Raw genomic sequence first — 20,683 nt, forward strand, 5'->3', positions numbered from 1 at the left:
AATAGTGAGTTATTCTGAAGTGAGATAGCTGAAAACGTTTGCTTCAAAGTGAAGCGACAACTGTATTGTGTGACAGGCTTCACTTCGAAGCTAGCTTTACGTGGAGGAAGCTTTTGTTTCTACCAGTGCTCTGAATATGTTTTCATACTACTTTATCAAAGATAGCAGTGAAACAGTAAAATACTCAAACCATTCCGTGCTGAGGAATCCAGTTCTGTTCACTGCAAATGTGAAGCCAACTTTTTGACTGCTTAGCAGTTGAAGGACACAGTGCCTATTCCCTTTCCTTTTCAGCAACACAACCTATTCCCTCCCGGCCTCTCACCCCCAGCTCTGTGTACACTCAGGGAAGAAACAGGCATAGAAAGATCCGTTGTTCTACTGTTCTGATATATTGTATCACTCTTCTACTCCTGAATAAAGACATTTTCTCAGGCATCATTATACGAGTAATGTTTTAAAACTTACTTCTAATACTGAGGTCTGAAAAGGTTATTGGGCACTTCAATCTAGGTAATTTCAGAAAAGCAGTGGCAAGAAAAGCTGTAGTGACATTTTGTCTCCAATATGGGGAAAACATATTTACACTTCTATTGCATAGGAGATGATTGTGTAGCTCCTTCAGATTAAAGAAAGTTGCGATTGAGTATTTTTTTATTTCCTCTTCTTTCTGCCAGTGAGGCTGGCACTTTACTGGTGTGTGGTTTGATGTGAATGGTGAGCCATGAGCAAAGGTGCTGCAATTTGAGGGAAAACTCCTTCTTATGATTTTAATGAAAGTATTCCCGAAATCTCTGGTTTGATCACAATTCTATTCCAGTCTCAGATTGTTATAGTTTTGGCCTGATTTTCTGGTGGGTTGTCTTCTGCAGGATTTGAGGTGAGGTGGCTAGTTGGGGATGCAGAGTGTTGTGGAGCCGTGTACCTGGAGCCAGTATCTGACAGGGCCCAGCTTTCAGTAGGGGAATTCCTGGTCCTGCTGGGGCTGTAAAACTGTCAGAAAGGTTCATTTCTCAGAACAGATGAAGTACTTGGGGAGCAGGTTTTGTTTTGAAACTGGGACATTGAAAGGAGGGAGTTACTTTTGATGCACATGGAGGCAAGCTGAAACTATGTTTTTCTGTTTCGCCTTGTTTTGAGGGATTATTTTTCAAATTGCTGCACAGAACAGATTCCCTTTTTGACTTAAAAGGCATCTCTTTCAAACAAGCTGTTTCAAAGCTGAGATTGAACTTAATGCTGCTGTGTTGCCATGAAGTGGTTTGGTTTCAACATGGGGGTTCACTGTGATTTTGTAGTCCCTTTTGGCCTTGCTAGTTTAGTGTGCAGCTACTTTCTAATTGCACCTTACTTTGACTTTTCAGCTCTATTTTGAACCTTTTGCTCTGTAGACTTCATGGAATCTGTGTATTCTGACTTCGCCACTGTGCTGTCTTTAGTGGTAAAAATTCTGTCCTGTTACACCTGAAGAGCATGTGATACTTTTTTTATTATTTGTGGTTCAGATATGTTCCTCCGGCTGTCCCAAACAAGGTAGACAGTTCCTTGGACAACCAGAGTAAGTAAGTTTGAGGTATGGGAGAATATGTTCTTATGGTATCCAAAGTCTTGCTTCTTGTATATTTTACTACCCATCCAGCTCTTATTTTAGATAGTTTTTGTAACTCATTCAGTTAAGAGGCTGCAAGAACGTGTATTGCTCACTCCTATTTGTCAACACGGTTTTTTTCACTAGTTTGGCAATAGCCTGATATTGATATCACTGCTTGCTTTTTGAATTGTCATCTGGAAAGAAAAGAGAACTTTGCTAAAAAAACATGAGAGAGAGGTGGAGAGGTTGAATGTTAATCTTTGTTTCATGATTTTACAGGACAGGGAAAGAGGGTCAACCTCGGGAGTACTACACTTTGGATTCTATCTTGTTCCTGCTCAATAATGTGCACCTTTCACATCCTGTTTATGTCCGTCGTGCTGCAGTAAGTAAACTATACAAGATTGTATTTTGTCTTATTTGTGATAAGTAATATGTGCATAGTTATTTTCAGGAAATAGGGGTGGCATTGAAGTGTATGAATTTATCTGCGGAAAGGGAAAAAGATGTGCAACTAAGTGTGTATTTAAAAAAAAAATCAAACACCACCTCTATATAGGGAACAAATTACGGTCCCTCTCAAGGGCAAATGTTTTTCATGACAAATCACTTCCTAGTTTTCAAACCATCAGTCTGTATTTACAGCAAGAGTCTGTCACCCGAGTATTAACAGTAATGGCAGCCTTTCTCTTGATAGTCTATGATTATGATTGTGTCCAGCACTAACTATTTCAAAAGTACTTTTGTCCGTCTGTTCTCTGTTGTGCAGTCTCAATCTAGATGACGATCCTTTAGTGCCTGTGATTGCACGGATCTACAAAACAGGGAAAGGTACAGCAGAATAGCTTCGGATTGGACTTAGAAGTATGAAGTCTAATAATTAAAGAAGTCGGATAAGATTCACAAATAAACTTAGTGGAACTCTGAAATAAGTCCCTTTTGATTTCCATTTGTCTGCTTTTCTACGAGGCCAGGCTTCATCTTCCCTTATGCCACGTGGTTACCTGATACAGCAGCGGCGCATGTTGTATTTACTTGGAACAATGCAATTGAAATGCTCTGCTACTGCATACAAACGTTGACTTCTGGCAGAGAAGCATATACATCTTAAAGCTAGTTCTTAATCTTATTTACAGGTTTGAAGTGGAAGAGGAAGAAGGCAGACAACAATTTCATTTTTAGAGTTGAACATCATCTAGGAAGTAGTTGTACTTTTAAGCTTGATCGTTATGCTTTCTTGGGAGGCAGGGCACGTGCTCCTGTCTTTGTGTGAATGAGTAGTTTTCAATAAAAGCAAAAAATCTTCAGCAAGAGACTTACTGAGGGGATAACAGTTTAATGTCAAGTCTACTGTCTTTTCAGACTGAAAACATTCCTGTGGTAAGAAGACCTGATAGGAAAGACTTGCTTGCATACCTAAATGGCGAAACATGTGAGTGATGCTTTCTTTTAACTCAGACACATAGTGTGCTTTACTTCTTAATATTTGAGTCAATTAAGGCATAGGAGGGTAAGGATGGTTAATGATGGTCAGTTTGCAGCTTAACTGGATATCTTTAAACTTCTCAAACAAAGTTAAGGTTTTTTATGTTTTGATTTTGTCCTGAACTTAACTATTTTTATGGCACTTAGACAGGAGCTACATTCCTACATGCACGTTTAGAAGTAAACTACTCTTTTGTTGTTATTAACATCCTTTGGTTAATGTTTTCAAATGCTTAGCATTTATATTTTGTCCTTCTCTAGACTGTGGGAAACTTTTAGTTGTGCATTGATCTTGATGTAACAAGTCTGTGGGCTAAAATCTTCAGGACAGTAAAATGTATCGGATCACTGCTTTATCAGTCTGGCAGTTTTTGTTAATAGTAGTCAGATAAGAGAGATTTATTTCTCTGAGAGAAAGATAAATATGGCTTACTTTTCTAAGTTGCACTGTTTTGTAGGTGGTCTTAGAATTTTAAGTGTACTGGAATGCGAGATTATTTCTGTTCTGTGAGCAATAAATAATTTTATTTATATTTTAATAGGACCAGTAGATTGTCTTTATCACAAAAAAAAAAGAAAAACTAGTAGATATTGATTCCCGGTTATAAAGTAATTATCTTGGTGACTCTCTTCTTTTATGTGGTGTATACAGATCGTAGAATCACTGACTAATTTATGTAGGAAGAGACCATAGGAGGTCATCTGGTTCAGTCTTCTTTTCAAAAAAGGGCCAAATGACCCTGAGCAACCTGATCTAATGTCATATTCAGTCTGGTTCTGAATATCTCCAGTTCCAGTGTTTGACCACCTTTGCTACCTAATATCTAGTTAGAATTTCCATTGTTGCAGTTTAGGTTGTCCTTCCTTTTGTACTTAAATACTTAGGCAATTCTTCTGTACTAAAATGTGTGTTTGATTACAGCAACCTCATCAAGCATAGACAGAAGTGCTCCACTTGAAATTGGTCTTCAACGATCCACTCAAGGTACAGTTCAACTACAAAATAACTTTGAGGTTTATTTTATGAAAGTCTACAGCACTCTTGCATTTTTAACATCCTCTTTCTCTTGTAGTTAAAAGAGCAGCAGATGAAATATTAGCAGAAGCAAAGAAACCAAGAATAGAGGTAAAGACAATAACTGTCATCAATACGAATTGAGGGTGGTGGTAAATTACAGTATTTGTCTGTTTTTTCAGCAATTCAGTTGGACTGCCTGTCCTCTGGCTGCACACCATACTTCTGTCAGTGTGAACATGAACTAGGAGGAGTTAGAATTTAAATATGAACGTGTGCATGTGTATCGTCTTACCTGAATTTGTGCACTTTTCTGTTGTTCACAGTTGTTGTCTCAGCAAGGCTTTTTACATGGCAGTGGTGGTTTATTTTTCATTATTCTAATTATACTTTGTGGCTCTTGAGGGGAAGTTTCCAATAGCTGTACAGTTGATGCTAGTGCACAGGTCAAAAATAATAGGACATAAATAGTCCTTGCAAATGTAAAAAAGGAGAAATTCTGAATAGCTTTAATTCTGGTTGTATTTATTGTTTTTAAAGGGAATGCACAAAAATTTAATCATTACAATTAAATATTAATGTTACTGCTAGGATGAAGAGTGCGTTCGCCTTGACAAGGAGCGATTGGCAGCTCGTTTGGAAGGACATAAAGAAGGTATTGTGCAAACAGAGCAGATCAGGTAGGAATACTTTTTGTTATGGATAATGCTTGATTAAAGGACTGATAACAATTCTTGTGCTAATCAAGGCAGCTAGTTTTACTTCTGCCCAACAGCTCTCAGTAGAAGCTTTCCTCCCTGAGGTGCTATCAGCAGTGATGCCTGAGAAGGCAGAACTTCATGCCTGGTCAGACTTGTGTTCTTGAATGGAGGGTCAGATGTCAGGGTCAGATAGAGGGTCAGATGAGATTTGGTTTATCTTCAGAAATGAGCAGACAGTTGTCTCTTCTTTCCAAGTCTGCCATTTCTTGCCATGATGTTTGTCTTAGAAGTTGAATACAACAAACAGAACCACAAAAGGAAGACAGTTATCTCTATATTTGTAAGAAAAATATTCTGTATTAAGGGATGCCTTGTGTGCAAAAGAAGGAAAACTTTGTGAGAACAGACCAAATGGTAACGCAACTTCTGACTCCCTACAGGGATGAGCTTCTTGTCTCTGAAGAGGCAGTAAGCTACTGGAGGATAATGCACTGTCATTGCCATAAGTCATAATCAGTATTTAAGTGCTTAAAAACTTTTATAGAATTGTAGAATATCCTGAGTTGGAGTGGACCCAAAAGGATCATCGAGTCCAACTTCTGTCCCTGCACAGGACAATCCCAAAATTCACACTGTGTATCTGAAGGTGTTGTTCAAATGCTTCTTGAATATCGTCAGGCTTGGTGACATGACTGCTTCCTTGGGGAACCTGTTCCAGTGCTCTACCACCCTCTGACTGAACATTCCTATCACCTTTCCCATTCTGTTGTACCCATCTAGAATTTTGCAGAGAACGACAACTGGGTTTGAGTCTTACACCAAGCAGGGAGGAAATAAAATCCTCACAAGATCTTGTTGATACTAAGGATCTTGAACTTGGTACGATATCAGTCTTTGACAGTTTGTTTTTCAAATACTTGAGTTCAGAAGTCTTAAAATAAAGGTAACTGCTTGATTTCTTTAGCGTGTCAGCTCCCATACAGTAAAATGGGAGTCATGCTTCCTACAGTTAAGGTGTACAAGTATGAATTCATGTACTGCTTTCCACTGGATTTTGTAGTTTCACTTGATAGTCCAGCTGCATTTCTGAGAAATTTCTGTCTTGGGCATAAACAATAGGATGAATGCTTGTCTGTCCTTTACTGGGATTAAGCTTAACAGTTACCCTTGCATGAATTAATATAGTGGACTTTGCAACAGTTAATGTAACAGAGTTGAGGCATTTATAGAATTCATAGTTATACCTAACTGCATGAAAAATAACATATTTTAACTGTAGTTGTCTCCTGTCTCTTGTAGAGGTGTACTTAAAAAGAAACTATATAAAAAAAGAGAAAATCTGATTGTCATACCTGACTTAAAAGCAGAAGATCTAAGTATCAAAAAAATTTAGAAGTACACATATTTTGTATAAACTAGTAGTTTTGACACTAGCTTGAGTGTATCATGACTTCATTTTGGAATCACGAGACAATGCTGCAGTGAAGATTACTGAGTATTATTCATACTTACTTTGTATTCTGTATTTACAGATTTTTTTTTCGACACTGAATGTGAAAAACTTCCCTTTTTAAAAAAGTACAAATTAACGTTTACAAGCAGTGAATTTGATCTTCGTGTTTGTCACTGTTGTTACTTTGTTTAATAGCAACACAAAAAGTATCCTTTCCAATAACTTAGTTGTGAAAGAAGAATACTTCACAAGCAGCGCTTCTATTAATTTTTCAATGTGATCTCAAAAAAAAAAAAAAAATCAGGTCTGTGCAGTTAGGATTGTGCAGTTCAGTCCTTTTTGTGCTTCAGCTCATCTGCAGAACAGTAGGGTTCACTGGCAACCAAATTCTGTGTTTACAATTAAAAGCAAACAGATAAAGATTTTGCACTCTTGGACTGAACTGAGCTACCTCAAAGAGATTTATGTGGACAAAGTTACTGCCATCTGTTGTTTGTTTGGCCTACGTGCTCTGAAAAGGTAACATATCTCCCAAGTGGCCAAGTTCATGTAACAGCACCTGGGCTGAAATTTAGATTAATTATTTTAAAGCCTCAGAGCAGCCAGGAATTGATTGACTGGATATGAAATTTTAACCCACTAAAAATAACCAGGAGTTAAGATTCAGATGACCTTGTAAAGCATCGGGAATAATACTTCCATTTAGATTTGCAGTCATTACCTCTGCTTGTTGTAGTTGGGATTTTTTTAATGGGTTTTGTGCTAGTACCGGGATGGAGTGTCTGTGTCATAAATTTGATTCTCATGCCCAGAACTGCAATGCCAATCTCGTGTAATCTTCACATAACTGTGAAGTGATTATTTTATGATTTATAGCATAGCCATAAACTGAAAGCAAGATAAAGTTACTTATTCACAGATTCTTTCAGAAGAATTGTCTGTGCAATTATTCAGTCTTTTCTGTTATTTTTACTCATTTAGGTCCTTGTCTGAAGCTATGTCAGTGGAAAAAATTGCTGCTATCAAAGCAAAAATTATGGCAAAGAAAAGATCCACTATCAAAACTGATCTGGATGATGACATAACTGCTCTTAAACAGAGAAGTTTTGTTGATGCTGAAGTGGATGTAACCAGAGATATTGTCAGCAGGGAGAGAGTATGGAGGACAAGAACTACAATCTTACAAAGCACAGGCAAGGTAATGCTCTGCATGCTAAGCTGTTTTTATGACCCAGATGACAAACTGCATTTTGTATTTTCTGTGTTTCTGACTTGTTAATGATAAATGACTAGGGGGATTATTCTTGGTGTTCTAGGTGAAGGAAGGGAGGGTTTTTGATACAGTGACAGAAGAGTTCATTCTTACTTTGTTACAGTAAGCCTAAAATGTATCTCAAAATATTTGGTTAGGCCACTTAAAAGGTACCAAGTAGTCGCTTAATTCTTCTTCAACAAAGCTGGTTTGAGCACTGCCTTTAGGAGGGTAGAAAGTACTTTGTGGGTTTGAAATGGACAAAAGTGAGGAGTAGGTGACTGAAGTAGCAATGTGTACATTGAAGTCCAAAGGCTGCTGTACTGTGACAACACAGAAGTAATAAGGAGGGAAAATGCTAAAGTAAACAAACCCAGAAAGTGTTACCATGAGGAGGCTTTTCTATATATTTTTGTCTCTTAATGCTCCTTTAATCCATGTCTTTAGCTGTAATTAGTCATGTGCCATCCAGAACGTGGTTGCAAGCACAGCTGATAGCTTCCTGTCTGGACAGTTAGGCTTTCTTTATTGCAGTGATATTTTGCACTACATTTCCGTGAGTCGATTTCTAAAAGATTGCAAATGTCTTTTTTCATGACGTTATTGTCAGATTGCATCCTTTGCGTTCACTTCTTTAGAACCTGGTTTACTTCTTCCTGTGACAATAGTTTTCATTTGCCTTAACAGTATTTTATGTAGTGCTCATTTTCATAGCCTGGTCTCATGGCAGTAGCAGTAGAATAATTTCATTCATGAATTATGGAATAATTACTACGTATGTGACAGGCACTCGCATGCTACATGATGCAGAGTCTGCTTCTTTGAGTCTGAGATTTGTAGCAGTGTCACTGCTGAAGAGTTGATTAATTCATAAAAGCCTTCAATGTTTTAGTCATTGTAAATGTTTGTACTGAAGGAATCTGGGTAGCATTTCCTCCTTTAGCATTCACATTCATGGCATTCATATCTTTACATGTCTTAGTAGGAAAACTCGCAAAGATACTAGGGAAAGAGTTGCATGTTTTACTATAGTATCCATGTAATAGAAGTGAGGAGAGGTAACGATTTTAAGCAAAAGCTAACATAAGGAGAAAGACAAGATATGAGATCAGGTATGTTCTTGGACTCCAACATGCAGTTACTTTGACCAGCCTGATGACTAAAAGACTTGCTATTATGCCTGTTAATTACTGTTTGTGCAGGGTTGCAGAGCATTCTTCATAGCATGGACAGAAGTCATGGAATGTTAATGTTTATATTTGTGTACAAGTAACAGTGAGAGTAAGTAGATGGGGAAACATTGCTTGTTACCCAGGGCTGTCATTTATCCCATAACAGCTTAGTTTTTTTTTGTTTGAGGTTAGGAGGTTTGGTTGCAGTTATTTTGTTGTGGCTTTTTTTGTTGTTGTTTTGAAAGACCTTTCAAAAGTTGTTAGGAAACTCAGACTTATCTGAGTCTCTTGAGTGGAATATTTAAAACCAACATTGACTTCAGCATTAGTTTGCATACCACGTACTGTCTGATTTTTTTAATATCTGAATTTCTTTAGAATTCCTAGGTGAATGGTAACAAAAGTGTGACAACCTCAAAATGTCCATTTTATTGTTTGTTTCCAAAAATTGCTTCAGTCTAAAGCATCTCCTCAGGCTCTTCTCCACAGAGAAACAAACTCCTGTGCATATGAACTTTCCCAGTGTTCTCTGAAGTTAACAAAGATGCAGAGATATTAGATTGGTGCAAAAATAATAGCTGTTTTTAACCATCAACTTTAAGAAGTATATCTCAGCTTAGAGTACAAATGAGAACCATTAGAAGCTACGTGTTTTTTTCCAACTGGTAGCATAGAATTCTGGAGTTCTGGAACTCATGAATTCTTCCAAGGCTTTTTGAGCCTCTGCTTTGTTGTGGAAAACCTTCTTCACAGGAAGTTGTCAGAGTGCTTGAAAATGTGGTAATCAGTGGGGCTGGTGAGTAAGCTGGGTAAGGTAGAGTTTTGTAGCTCAGTTCATGCTGCCTCTGCAAAGTCATTTGCGAGATGTGCAGTTAAGTGATGTCATGGAGACAAATTGTTCCTTTATAATTGGCTGATGTTGGAAGTAAACATTGCAGTTCTTGCTGCATTTTGACAATTTCCTGGCGATACTTCTTTGCTGTGAGAGTTTTGCCAGGATTCAAGAAGTTGTAGTGGATGATTCTGCTTTCTGACCTCCAGAACTTTCTCTTTGTGCAGCTTCGGTGTGGGGAGGTGTTTTGGTGCTTTGCCTTGGTCCAGCCACTGCATGGAACACTGTTGGTGTCGTATAGAATCTATTTTTCATTACATGTCACTGTGACCAAGAAATGGATTGTTTCTGTTGTGCAAAAAATGCACAGAGCAGACTTTTGCAACAGTAATTTTTTTGTTGTTGTTGTTTTGTTCAGCTCATGTGGCACCCATTTGACCTTTTTTGATTTTTCTGGTTTGGTGCAAATATCGAACAACTGTTGAATGGTCAATGTTTCTTCTGCAACCTCTTGAGTTATTTGGTGTGGGTCTGCTTCGATATGGACCCTCAATCTGTGACCCTCTTCATCTTCAAGGCACTAATTTTTGTTATGAAACTTTTGGAACCAATGTCGAGCTTCATGTCCCCTGGGCAAATGCTCAGTTCATATTGCTAGCAGTATTTGCTGCTTTATGTCCCCTTTGGAATTAATACAACAGATTTGGTCAAATTTGATTTATTTTTCTGCATTTAATTTGACAGCACGTTATAAAAAATATTGGTGAGAACAAAACCATAAGCATAAATAAGTAGAGAGAATTTCATTCTTTAGAATGGTATGCTACTTGAACAGAGTTAAATAAACATTTAATCCAAAATATGTATGAGTTTAAATTGGCAAAAATGGCAACTATTTCTGCACCAAACTAGTAGCTTAAGGTGCAGAAGGAAAATGCTGGGAAGATCAGGCCACAGCAAAAAAAATCGTCCTTTTCAGTTTTTTGGCAGCCTTCCTCTTTTCTCATGTATTAGAAAGGAGTAGATTCCTCTGGCAAGATATTCCTCAAAAATCTATATAGATTGTAATAATCTTAAGTATATTTATGGAATATTCACTGTTTCTCATTTTGGATGCATTTTCTGAATCTCAAGTTTGCTTTTTACTTCCATAGCCTTTTCTGCTTTATAAAACTGTTACAGAATTTTATTTTTTTTAAGTTTCCTGTGATGTAGTGTTCTTTTTTAACATCTTCAAAAGTGTTATGCCCCTTTAGATGCTGTTTTTAATGATCTTTTGATAGCATCGTTGTTGTTATTTAGCTCCTCTTGCTGAAATTAATGGTGGATTTTTTTTCCTGGCTGTAGGGTGTTTTTGTTCTTTTACAAGAATGTTGAATTTGAGTGCATTGATGCTCCTGTTGTAGAATATCCTTCAGCAGCTACCTCCCTGAAGTGTAGGTACTGTGGACTAAATCAAGAGATGCTTTTCCTTTTGTGTCTACTTTGTCCAGTTGCTCGAAGAAGCAGTTGCTTATGGTAGCTAACGAATTAAGCGCTGCATCACTTTCCTTCTTGACACTTATTCAACCTATGAAGTAATTGCAATCTCTTCTAATTACTGTTTTCTTTTTTCGAAGTGTCTGTACTGTCCCATTCATATTAGGAATATGGCCCTAGTGCTCTAATGAATTGGAACAGGTTATCATTCATTTACTGCGTTCGTTGTTGTATGTAGTGACTTTAAGCTTTCTGTAATGCACAACACAGGTCCTTTATGTTACTGTCTTTGTTGCACTCTTTTAATCAGATGTTGCATTGATTCCTGTCTGTCTTTTTACTGATTCTGTGAGGTTGCTATTTTTTGTAAAATCAGCATTTCACTTCATCTATTTTGTTTTTAAGATTTCTAGAGTTTGAATTTGTCTGCTTGCTTCTTTATTTTTCATAGAACTTTTTGTTGAGGTATTTTTCCATATTTTCCTGCCTGATTATTATGCAGTTCTACCTTCTTTTGAAAATGCACCATTTGATTTAATTGCTAGTGGGTGAGTCATCCTGTACTATCTGTTTCAAACATCTGTTGGCATTCCCAGGTTTGTAGTATAGTCTTCTAGACTTTATGAATAACCTGACATTTTTGTGTAATCATTTTTCAAAGCAAAATTGCATGTTTTTAGTCTTAAATTTTTTTTCCTGTCATAGTAGCTTAATTTTGGAACCACTTGAGAGGTTATATTATTTAAAGGTATTTAATTTCAGTTTTTACTAAAGGCATGCAACATAACATCGATGTTTTCATGAGTCAACTGAGTCTAACCCAGTGAAAATTTAGTGAAATTTGAAAAGCAATAGACGTACTTGATACTAGAGCTAATTCTGATTTTTACAGCCAAAACTGTTGGAAGCTTTAAGAAATTAATCTCTTCTGTTTGTTCTCACTCTTCATGCAGTCAAATTCTTATTCAGTCTTCACAAACACACGAGAAACAAGTTAAGGGAATTGGTATCTTCAGAACTGATACAACTGGATATGCTGGGGGAGAGAAGCAGTACAGGTGTGGGGTGAGGAGTCTAAAGAAGAAAAAGTGGAAATTATTCAGTCTGTATTCTGATATTTTGACAAGGTGTCTTGCAAGTGTCTCTCTGTTTTTTTTTGTGGCTTTTTTGGTATAAAGCAGACATAATGGTTTCAGATGCTTGCTTCCATCATGTTAGAAGGGTATGAATGAATTCTTGAATTCATGCTATTGACTGTGGAACCTGTTCCTGAAGAGCTGATCAAGTCTGTCAGACTTGCATGTATATTAAATCAGTTTGAACCGAACTATTGTCTGGTGAAGATATGTCAGAATTAATATTGACACTTTTGAAACTGCAAATCTTAGGGGAAAATACTAGCAAAATATTATATTTGGAATTTTATTTGAGAGAACATTTGTGTAGAGAATTGGATATCTTCTCTAGTAGCTCAAGATTTGAACTGATACACAGGAATATTTACCATCATAAGTGTTTGGAGTGTTAAGTTTTGAATTACTGCTTTGCAGAGGTTTCAGTTCTGTTGTGCATATGTTTTTAGATAAGTGTTGGGCTGTTTTCTAAAACCATGGAACTCCTAGAAAAAACTTTCCTAAACTGTCATTGATTCCTTCCTTTCATGTCTCCCCTCTTTCTTTCTTTCCTTAATAATCCTTTGATTTTTATCATCTCCTGTAGCAGATTTCTGCAGTCTTTTCTGAAGAAAAGGCTTCGTCATTCCATCCCAGCTGTAAATGTGTTCATGGCTCTTGAATTCTTCCTGTAGGGACAAATAAATGAGCCTAAACAGGAGTTTTAGCATTTGGAGGTGTGTTTGGAGGGTGTATTTTTGTCAGTGATTTCTAATGTATTTGACTTTTTATAACCTCCTAGATTGCTCAGAAATATCTCAGTGGGCTGGGTTGAGTATGCTTTGCTTGTGTATAGAGAAATCTTAAAGCTGGCGTCTTGGAAATAAGCTGGTGAATGCCCTGTGAACTAAACATTTTGAAGTAAGCTGCTGTTCTTGTGGCAATAGTGAGCTCTTAGCTTTTCTGACCTTTTTTAAAGAAACTTTTCATTCTCTTCTATCTAGGAAATGCTAGAGATCATGGAGAAAATTTAAATTTTGTATAGCTCTCCAGTTATTTTCTTATAATTGTAGATGTATTAGAATTACCTTTTCTTGAGTGCACTCTAACCCTGCATACAGGAGAAATAACATAATCCATCCTATCGAATATACAGGAAGGCATAAAGGTTATACCAGAACTTTTCTAAATAGCCATGTGTGTGAGTGCTTATACAGACAGATATTTATTTATCCTTCTGCAGCAGCTGCATAGGCCTTGTCCAGCTGCTGGTTTTCTGGATTTCTTGACCTCTTTTAACAGATCTGTAAATCCCTTCTGTACTGTCTTGAGCTTTGTGTAAGACTTTTGATGATGTTGTAGGGCACTAGGAGTTGGACTGACCTGTATGGAGTCTTGCAATTATTGTGTGCCGGCATATGTTTTGGGGAAAAGCACTGAAGTGGAAACTCATGAGTTGGACGTGAGATATCTGAATTTGAGGTAAACATTTTTGTTATGGAATGAGCTGTGTATAGAATTGAAGAATGATTAGGTGTGGGCTTAGGTTTTCCATTACTGACAGATACCTGCTATTTCAGGTCTTACAATGTGGTATGGGATCAGCTTTAGGTGAAACTCAGTCCCTCTAGCATAGTTTATAACCTCTGAATCATGAAATGGTATCTTTTTGTCAATATAAGATTGTTCCTTTATGTATCTAACTTGCTAGGTCTACGTTGAAATATTGAAGCACAGGTCTCATTTATTACTTGCTTTCCTTCTGCAGACTGACCAATTTGTTTCTCTCACAATCTAGGTAGTTAGTCTTTTCCTTGCTTAATATTTACTGTATCAAAAAAAAAACCCAAAACAAGAAACAAATTAGAATATATTCTGAATTATGACTTTTTAATATATATATTCCTATTTCTTTTTCCTTTCTATTGAAGCAGGAAGTAAGCCTGAACCAAATAACATGTTAGCTTCTGCCTTCATCCACATATTTTTATTTTCTTTGTTCCTATGTTAAAATCTTAGACTGGGGTACTGACCAGATATTTCTATTATGGTTTATTTTGTAAACATGGGAATCTTATTTTGTATAAATAAACAACTCCCAATTTGTTGGTGGGTTGTTTTTTTTCCTTTTAAACCTCATCGGTTTTCAGAGTTGCTGTCTTTAGTTATTGTGGTCCTGTTGTAATGTTCTAGTTTTCTGTGGTTTTCTTTGGAGAAAAAACCAAAGATTGATGATGCCAGTCTATCGTATACCCATAAAAAGGACAAGACAGAAGGGACTGGACGCAGCCCTAACTTCATTTTTTTAGAACACAGTTGTGAGTTGTATACCATAATTTTTTTTTTTTTTTAATTCTCACCATCCCAGCCCTAATATTCTAATATATCTTGCTCTAAACTATTTCAGAACAGGATTTCTCTGCTTTTCTATATTCCCGTACATAAGTGTTAAATAGCAGGAGTTTTTGTTTTCCCCAAATATGTCTTATCTTTTATAGGGGTCAATATTATTAATTTTGTCTTATCTCCTGAAAAATATTACTGCTGCAGTTAGTATTTACATACTTTATTTTTTTAAATTAATACCCTTTGTTTCTAGGACTGATCCTTTTAACAGTAACTAATGTAATTGAACCAAACACCCTGAGAAAATTTTTTCAGTTGCTTTCAATTCATATTTTTGTTCTGATACCTTTTGAGCATTCTTACTAGTGAAGTGGCCTGTTAGGAGATTATAACTACAGTTATAATAATAATTTCAGTAAAATCATTATGTGATCTTATAACTGGAAGATATTTCAATCAAAATACTCTTAAGTCTTGCTACAAAAGTATTTTAATCACTTGATAGCTAGGTCTGAGAGTAATTGAAATTGATTGTTAAAGCAATTTTATATATGGACGCTAGGTGGCAGAGTTGTTCTGTGTTCCTGGAATTCACAATCGCGGTAATCACAAAATCACTACGTTGGAAAAGACCCACAGGATCATCCAGTCCAACCATTCCTAACAACCACTAAACCATGCCCCTCAGCACCTCATGCACTCGTCTTTTAAATACCTTCAGGGAAGGTGACTCAGCCACCTCCCTGGGTAGCCTGTTCCAGTGCCCAATGACCCTTTCTGTGAAAATTTTTTTTCTAATGTCCAGCCTGAACCTCCCCTGGCAGAGCTTGAGGCCATTGCCCCTTGTCCTGTCCCCTGACACTTGGGAGAAGAGGCCAGCTCCCTCCTCTCCACAACCTCCTGTCAGGTAGTTGTAGAGAGCAATAAGGTCTGCCCTCAGCCTTCTCTTCTCCAGGCTAAACAACCCCAGCTCCCTCACCTGCTCATCTTAAGGCCTGTTCTCCAGCTTAGTTGCTCTTCTCTTGACTGGCTCCAGAGCCTCAACATCCTTCTTGTGGTGAGGGGCCCAGAACTGAACACAGTATTTGAGGTGCAGTCTCACCAGTGCCGAGTACAGGGGCAGAATAACCTCCCCAGACCTGCTGGTCACGCCGTTTCTGATACAAGCCAAGGTGCCATGGGCCTTCTTGGCCACCTGGGCACACTGCTGGCTCATGTTCAGTCCCTGTCAACCAACTCCCCCATGTCCTTCTCCTCCAGGCAGCTTTCCAGCCAGACTTCTCCTAGTCTGTAGCACTGCATAGGGTCGTTGTGCCCAAAGTGCAGGACCCGGCATTTGGCCTTGTTAAACCTCATGCCGTTGGACTCAGCCCAACTGTCCAGCCTGTTCAGATCCCTTTGCAGAGCCTCCCTATTCTACAGCAGATCGATACTTCCACCCAGCTTAGTGTCGTCCGTAAACTTGCTAAGGGTGCACTCAATGCCTTCATCCAGGTAATTGATAAAGACATTGAACAGGGCTGGACCCAGCACTGAGCCCTGGGGACACCACTTGTGACTGGCCTCCAGCTGGAGTTAACTCCATTTCCCACCACTCTCTGGGCCCGGCCATCCAACCAGTTTTCCACCCAGGAGAGTGTGCGCCTGTCCAGGCCAGAGGCTGACAGTTTCTGAAGCAGAATGCTGTGAGAAACTGTCTCAAAGGCTTTACTGAAGTCCAGGAAGATACATCCACAGCCTTTCCCTCATCCAGTAGTTGAGTCACTTTGTCATAGAAGGCGATCAGGTTAGTTTGGCAAGACCTGCCTTTTGTGAATCCCATGTTGACTGGGCCTGATCACCCAGTTCTCTTGCATGTGCTGTATGATAGGGTTCAAGATCACCTATTCTCTGACCCTTCTTGTTAGTGCATATAACATCAACCAGCCTCCAGTCAAGTGGAACTTCCCCAGTCAGCCAGGACCGCTGGAAGATGATGGAAAGAGGTTTGGCAAGCACATCTGCCAGCTCCTTCAATACTCTTGGGTGGATCCCCTCCAGCCCCATGGACTTGTGGATGTCTAGCTGGGCTAGCAAGTCTCCTCTTGGATCATGGGAGCCTCATTCTGCTCCTCTGACTTCTGTGTGTGTACACACAGGGAACAACTTTCCTTACTGTTAAAGATTGAGGCAAGGAAGTCATTAAGTACCTCAGCCTTGTCCTTACCCTTTGTTGCAGTTGTTCAATTTGCATCCACTAGGGACTGAATATTCTCCCTGGTCCCCCTTTTACTTTTGTTGTATTTATAGAGAGATTTTTTTATCTTTCACAGTCTTAGCCAATCTGAACTCTCATTGGATTTTAGGCCTCCTGATTTTTTTTCTCTGCCCAATCTCACTTCCTCCCTGTAGTCCACCCAAGGCACATGTCCCTTCCTCCAAAGCTCATAGGCCCTCTTCTTCTTTTTGATGTCTCAAGATCTCCCTGCTCAACCAAGTTGTTTTTTTCCCTGCCGGCTCCTTTTCTGGAACATGGGGATGGCTGCTCCTGAGCTGCTAGGATTTTCTTTTTGAAGAGCGCCCAGCCCTTGTGGGCTCCCTTGCCCTTAAGGACTGTCTCCCATGGAACTTTGCCAACCAGCCTTCTGAACAGTCCTAAGTCTACCCTCTGGAAGTTTAATGTGACAGTCCTGCTAATCCTCCTCCTCACCTAGAACAATGTAGTAAATTTAATAGCAGAGTTGAAAAGAGGAATGTGTGCCATGTTAATAGCAACTGGTATCCTCAGAGTTTTCAGCTAGCACAAGCATACAGTTTTTGAATAGCTGTACACAAGTGTAATGGTGTGAGGTGGCTTAAGTTCCCAAACTCAACTTTCTCCTGTATTGGCTTATGTAGTATAACCAGGAGGACCGTTATATTACTATTAGGCACAACTGCAGACATTTTGAATACTGTACTTTAAAGAAAAATGGGCTAGATTATTCAAGTTGTGTTCATATTGAGCAATGCTGAGTCTTGCTTTGTAAATGTGTACCTCAGATTTGTCAGAAAACTCTGAGTAAAGCATTATGTTCCCTGAAAGAAAATTTAGGTCAGCTGGAAAATAACTTCACCATTCTTAAGCACTACTTGTATAAATATTTTTTTAAAAATACTTTTCCATGTGCTGCATTCCTAGGAAGAATTGTCTTGTATTAGGTATTGGGGGGTATTTTTGAGCAGATTTTGTGCTCTGCTGTATCTTGAGGATATTGTAGTGTTGCTTCGCTTTCATACTTCTGGGTTAGCCTTTGTACTATTACAAATTAAATGTTTTGATTGTCTTTCATATAATACTCTAGCTATAAAAATTTAATGAAGATAATATGGAACCAGTGAAAAGTGAACTTTTTACTGAAAACATAGTCCACAAGTGCACGGGGCTAATAGCTGTGTTTTCAGTTCACCATTGTGGATCTATGGTAATACTGAAGTGAACTTTTTTACTGGAACGTAAAAAAAAACGGTATTTGAGTCCCAGAGTAACTTGTGAAAGGGAATGTTTTTTTATTTTATTTTTTTCCCCTCCAGTGGTCAGTAATAATTCAGGTTTATATTTCTTATAGGTTCCCTAACCTGACAGCTTAAAAAATATGAAGTGATGTACTCAGCTTCAGTTGGTTAACTGTATAAGTTCTTAGCTATATAAATTGCAGTACTTCATTGCAAATTACTCAGACTACTGTTGTCCTGAAAACACAACTAAGATGATCTGTTTATTTGGATGGGTCTTTTTAAAATTCTGTGTGCTGTTATGCATTTTGTAACTTGTACTGTTGTATGCCTTACCGAGTTGTTTTATATACAGGCCGAAAGTGTCTGGAGAGTAGTTGAGAGGTGCTGGGAGCTCTCTGTGAACATGCCTGACCAGGCAATTGAGCCTCTTGTATGTTTTTCGTGCAAATGAAAGCAAAGAAGGAAAATGGGAATATTCGCAAAGCAGTATTTACTTCATTGCTACTGTATAATTCACAATCATGTTTCTAGCTGTGGTCTTTATCTGAAGGGCTCTTGTGTAAAGAGAGGAAAGATGCAGGAAAGCACAGTGCAGAAAATATCAGTAGTTAACAGAACCACTCTGCAAATCTGTTTGCATTCTTGCAGTTGCTTGTAGCTGTCCCTGAATATCAATCTTTGATTCTGGGGGCAGCCTAGCACACAGTATGAAGTGCAGTGCTTGAGGACTGTTTTCGCATTCAAAGAGCAAAGAAGATTAGCTTCAATGTTGGTGAACAGTTGGAGTTGAAGATAGGAATTCTTTGGCATACCTTAAATTAAAGACTCCAGATTTAAATTTGTGCTTTTAATTTAAATGTGCAAAACATTTTCTTGTAAATGTACAGTTCATCAGTTCATGTTCCATATGAATAATTTTTTAATTTCTGCTGTATTCATATGAGACCATCTGAGTACTGTTTACTGATTTCGTGTCTTGCGGTATATAGGAATTGCTGAAAATTTGTGATGGGAATATTGCATTTCTGGTACTGTGTCGTCCTGCAAAGAACTTAGCAGTATGTCTCAGCTTATCAAGGAAATGTGTATAGTGTGATAGGGACTTGATTCTTTTTTCTCCAGCCCTACTGTATTTGGACAATATTTATAGCATTCTGCAGTTCTTGATCATCCTGACATGCATGTCCCAACAAGAAGTAGTTATTGTCAGCTTAAATAAGGGGCTATTTGAGCTTAGAGTGTTGTTTCTAAGCTCTTTTCTCTCTGCAGTGAAGTATTAGAATGTAAAATCCGATTTAAAGATCAGTTACAACTCTGCTATTGGAAAGTTTTGAAACCATAAAAACTATGCTGTGTAACAATGTATCTGTATAGTTTTATATGTTAGATTTTATTTTTGTTCAGATGGATGAGATGAAGTATACTTTTCTTTAATTTTTTTGCATCCAGGTTTGTTTACTGTGAAGCTGAAGTCAATATTTCTCCTTGATGGTCGTTATTAGAAGAAAGGTTTTTTGGGGGTTTGGATTTGTGGGGTTTTTTTTGTTTGTTTGTTTGTTTGGTTTTTTTAACTAGGCTGATAAAGCTGCTATTGTGAGTAGAAGTCTTCGTTAATGAGTTTTAGAGTTATGGCTAGTTACAGAAATTAAATATAGGTTGAAGGCTGAAGACTGCAGTTTATCAGAATAAATTGTGATATATTTAAATGGGAGTATCCTTATTACATAGGGATTTTTGGTAGTGATGTAACTTGTCTTCCCCAGCAGTGCAGGCTGATCTTACTTGCTCTGGTATTTTTCTTCCAACTGCTTGGTGTTAAATTAATAGTGCTAGTACCTTGACTTGGTATATGTTTGTTCCCTGTGTTGGCAAGGGATGGAGCTTCTGTGCCAGTAAATTTTCAGTATTTACATACTGTTGCAGGGTTTACTGAATGATACATGTGACTTTTTCTGTAAGATACTTGATTGTGTTAACCTGACCATAGCTGCTATTGATTGTCTGTTGGCTGCCATTGTTTTCCCTTCTGATTTACATCTGGTGCATGAGTCCTTTTTAGAGGCACGTGAAGCATTTTGCCCATTTTTTTCCCAACGTGGTAAATTGTTATTAGGTGTAGATATGGTTGTAATCAACAAGGAGCTTTCGTGGGAGTAGCTGCACACTAGGCGGCTAACAAGAATCCATGGAACTGTCTTTTTACATACTAAGGATTTTCTTAGGCATCTTTTTAAAACATGTTTGAATATTGTTAAGATTTAGCGCAGAGAAGCAGATATTGTCTTCCCCCTTCTCCACCCTACCCTGGCTTTCTTCCCCAGATCAGAAGGTTTTGGTAATAACAGTGTTGCATGTGGTGTAAGTTTAATTAAATCTAGGGCAGAAGTTGGGGATGTTCATATTCTGATCTCTTTAAGGATGAACAAGGACAACTTAGCAGTCTTGCAGGGCTTTGCCTATCATTTGATACCTGCAGTGGACCTCCTTCTCTATCGCTTTTCTGTTACAGTAATGTAATCCAACATCCCTGACCCAGCCAGTGCATGGCAAGGTGATGATATTCGTTTGAGTGCTTGTTAAAACAGTACAATTTCCCCTTCCAAACAGGTAATAGCTGTGGCCTTTGGGTACCTGCGTATTTATGTTGTGGATAAAAGACATCAGCAAGAACACTTGGTAATTCCATGCTTATTAGCAACTTATTTTAAGCAGCATGGAGAAAATCTTGGTTTTTTTACCTGAAAGAATTTAAAATTTGGTCCTGGACA

At 38.0% G+C, this 20,683-nt stretch overlaps 1 protein-coding gene across 1 annotated transcript in view; it reads left to right on the top strand.

The window, feature by feature from the left end:
- The window catches only part of CDC73 (cell division cycle 73), a 113,668-nt gene that overhangs the window by 3,582 nt on the left and 89,403 nt on the right, over positions 1–20,683 (top strand). The window contains exons 2-7 of the mRNA XM_069862542.1: positions 1,871–1,976; positions 2,954–3,023; positions 3,999–4,061; positions 4,150–4,202; positions 4,683–4,771; positions 7,227–7,443. Of these exons, the coding sequence (XP_069718643.1) occupies positions 1,871–1,976; positions 2,954–3,023; positions 3,999–4,061; positions 4,150–4,202; positions 4,683–4,771; positions 7,227–7,443 (598 nt within the window). The remainder of the gene's footprint in view (positions 1–1,870; positions 1,977–2,953; positions 3,024–3,998; positions 4,062–4,149; positions 4,203–4,682; positions 4,772–7,226; positions 7,444–20,683) is intronic.

The sequence above is a fragment of the Phaenicophaeus curvirostris genome, chromosome 8, assembly GCF_032191515.1.
Source record: "Phaenicophaeus curvirostris isolate KB17595 chromosome 8, BPBGC_Pcur_1.0, whole genome shotgun sequence".
NCBI lineage: Eukaryota > Metazoa > Chordata > Aves > Cuculiformes > Cuculidae > Phaenicophaeus > Phaenicophaeus curvirostris.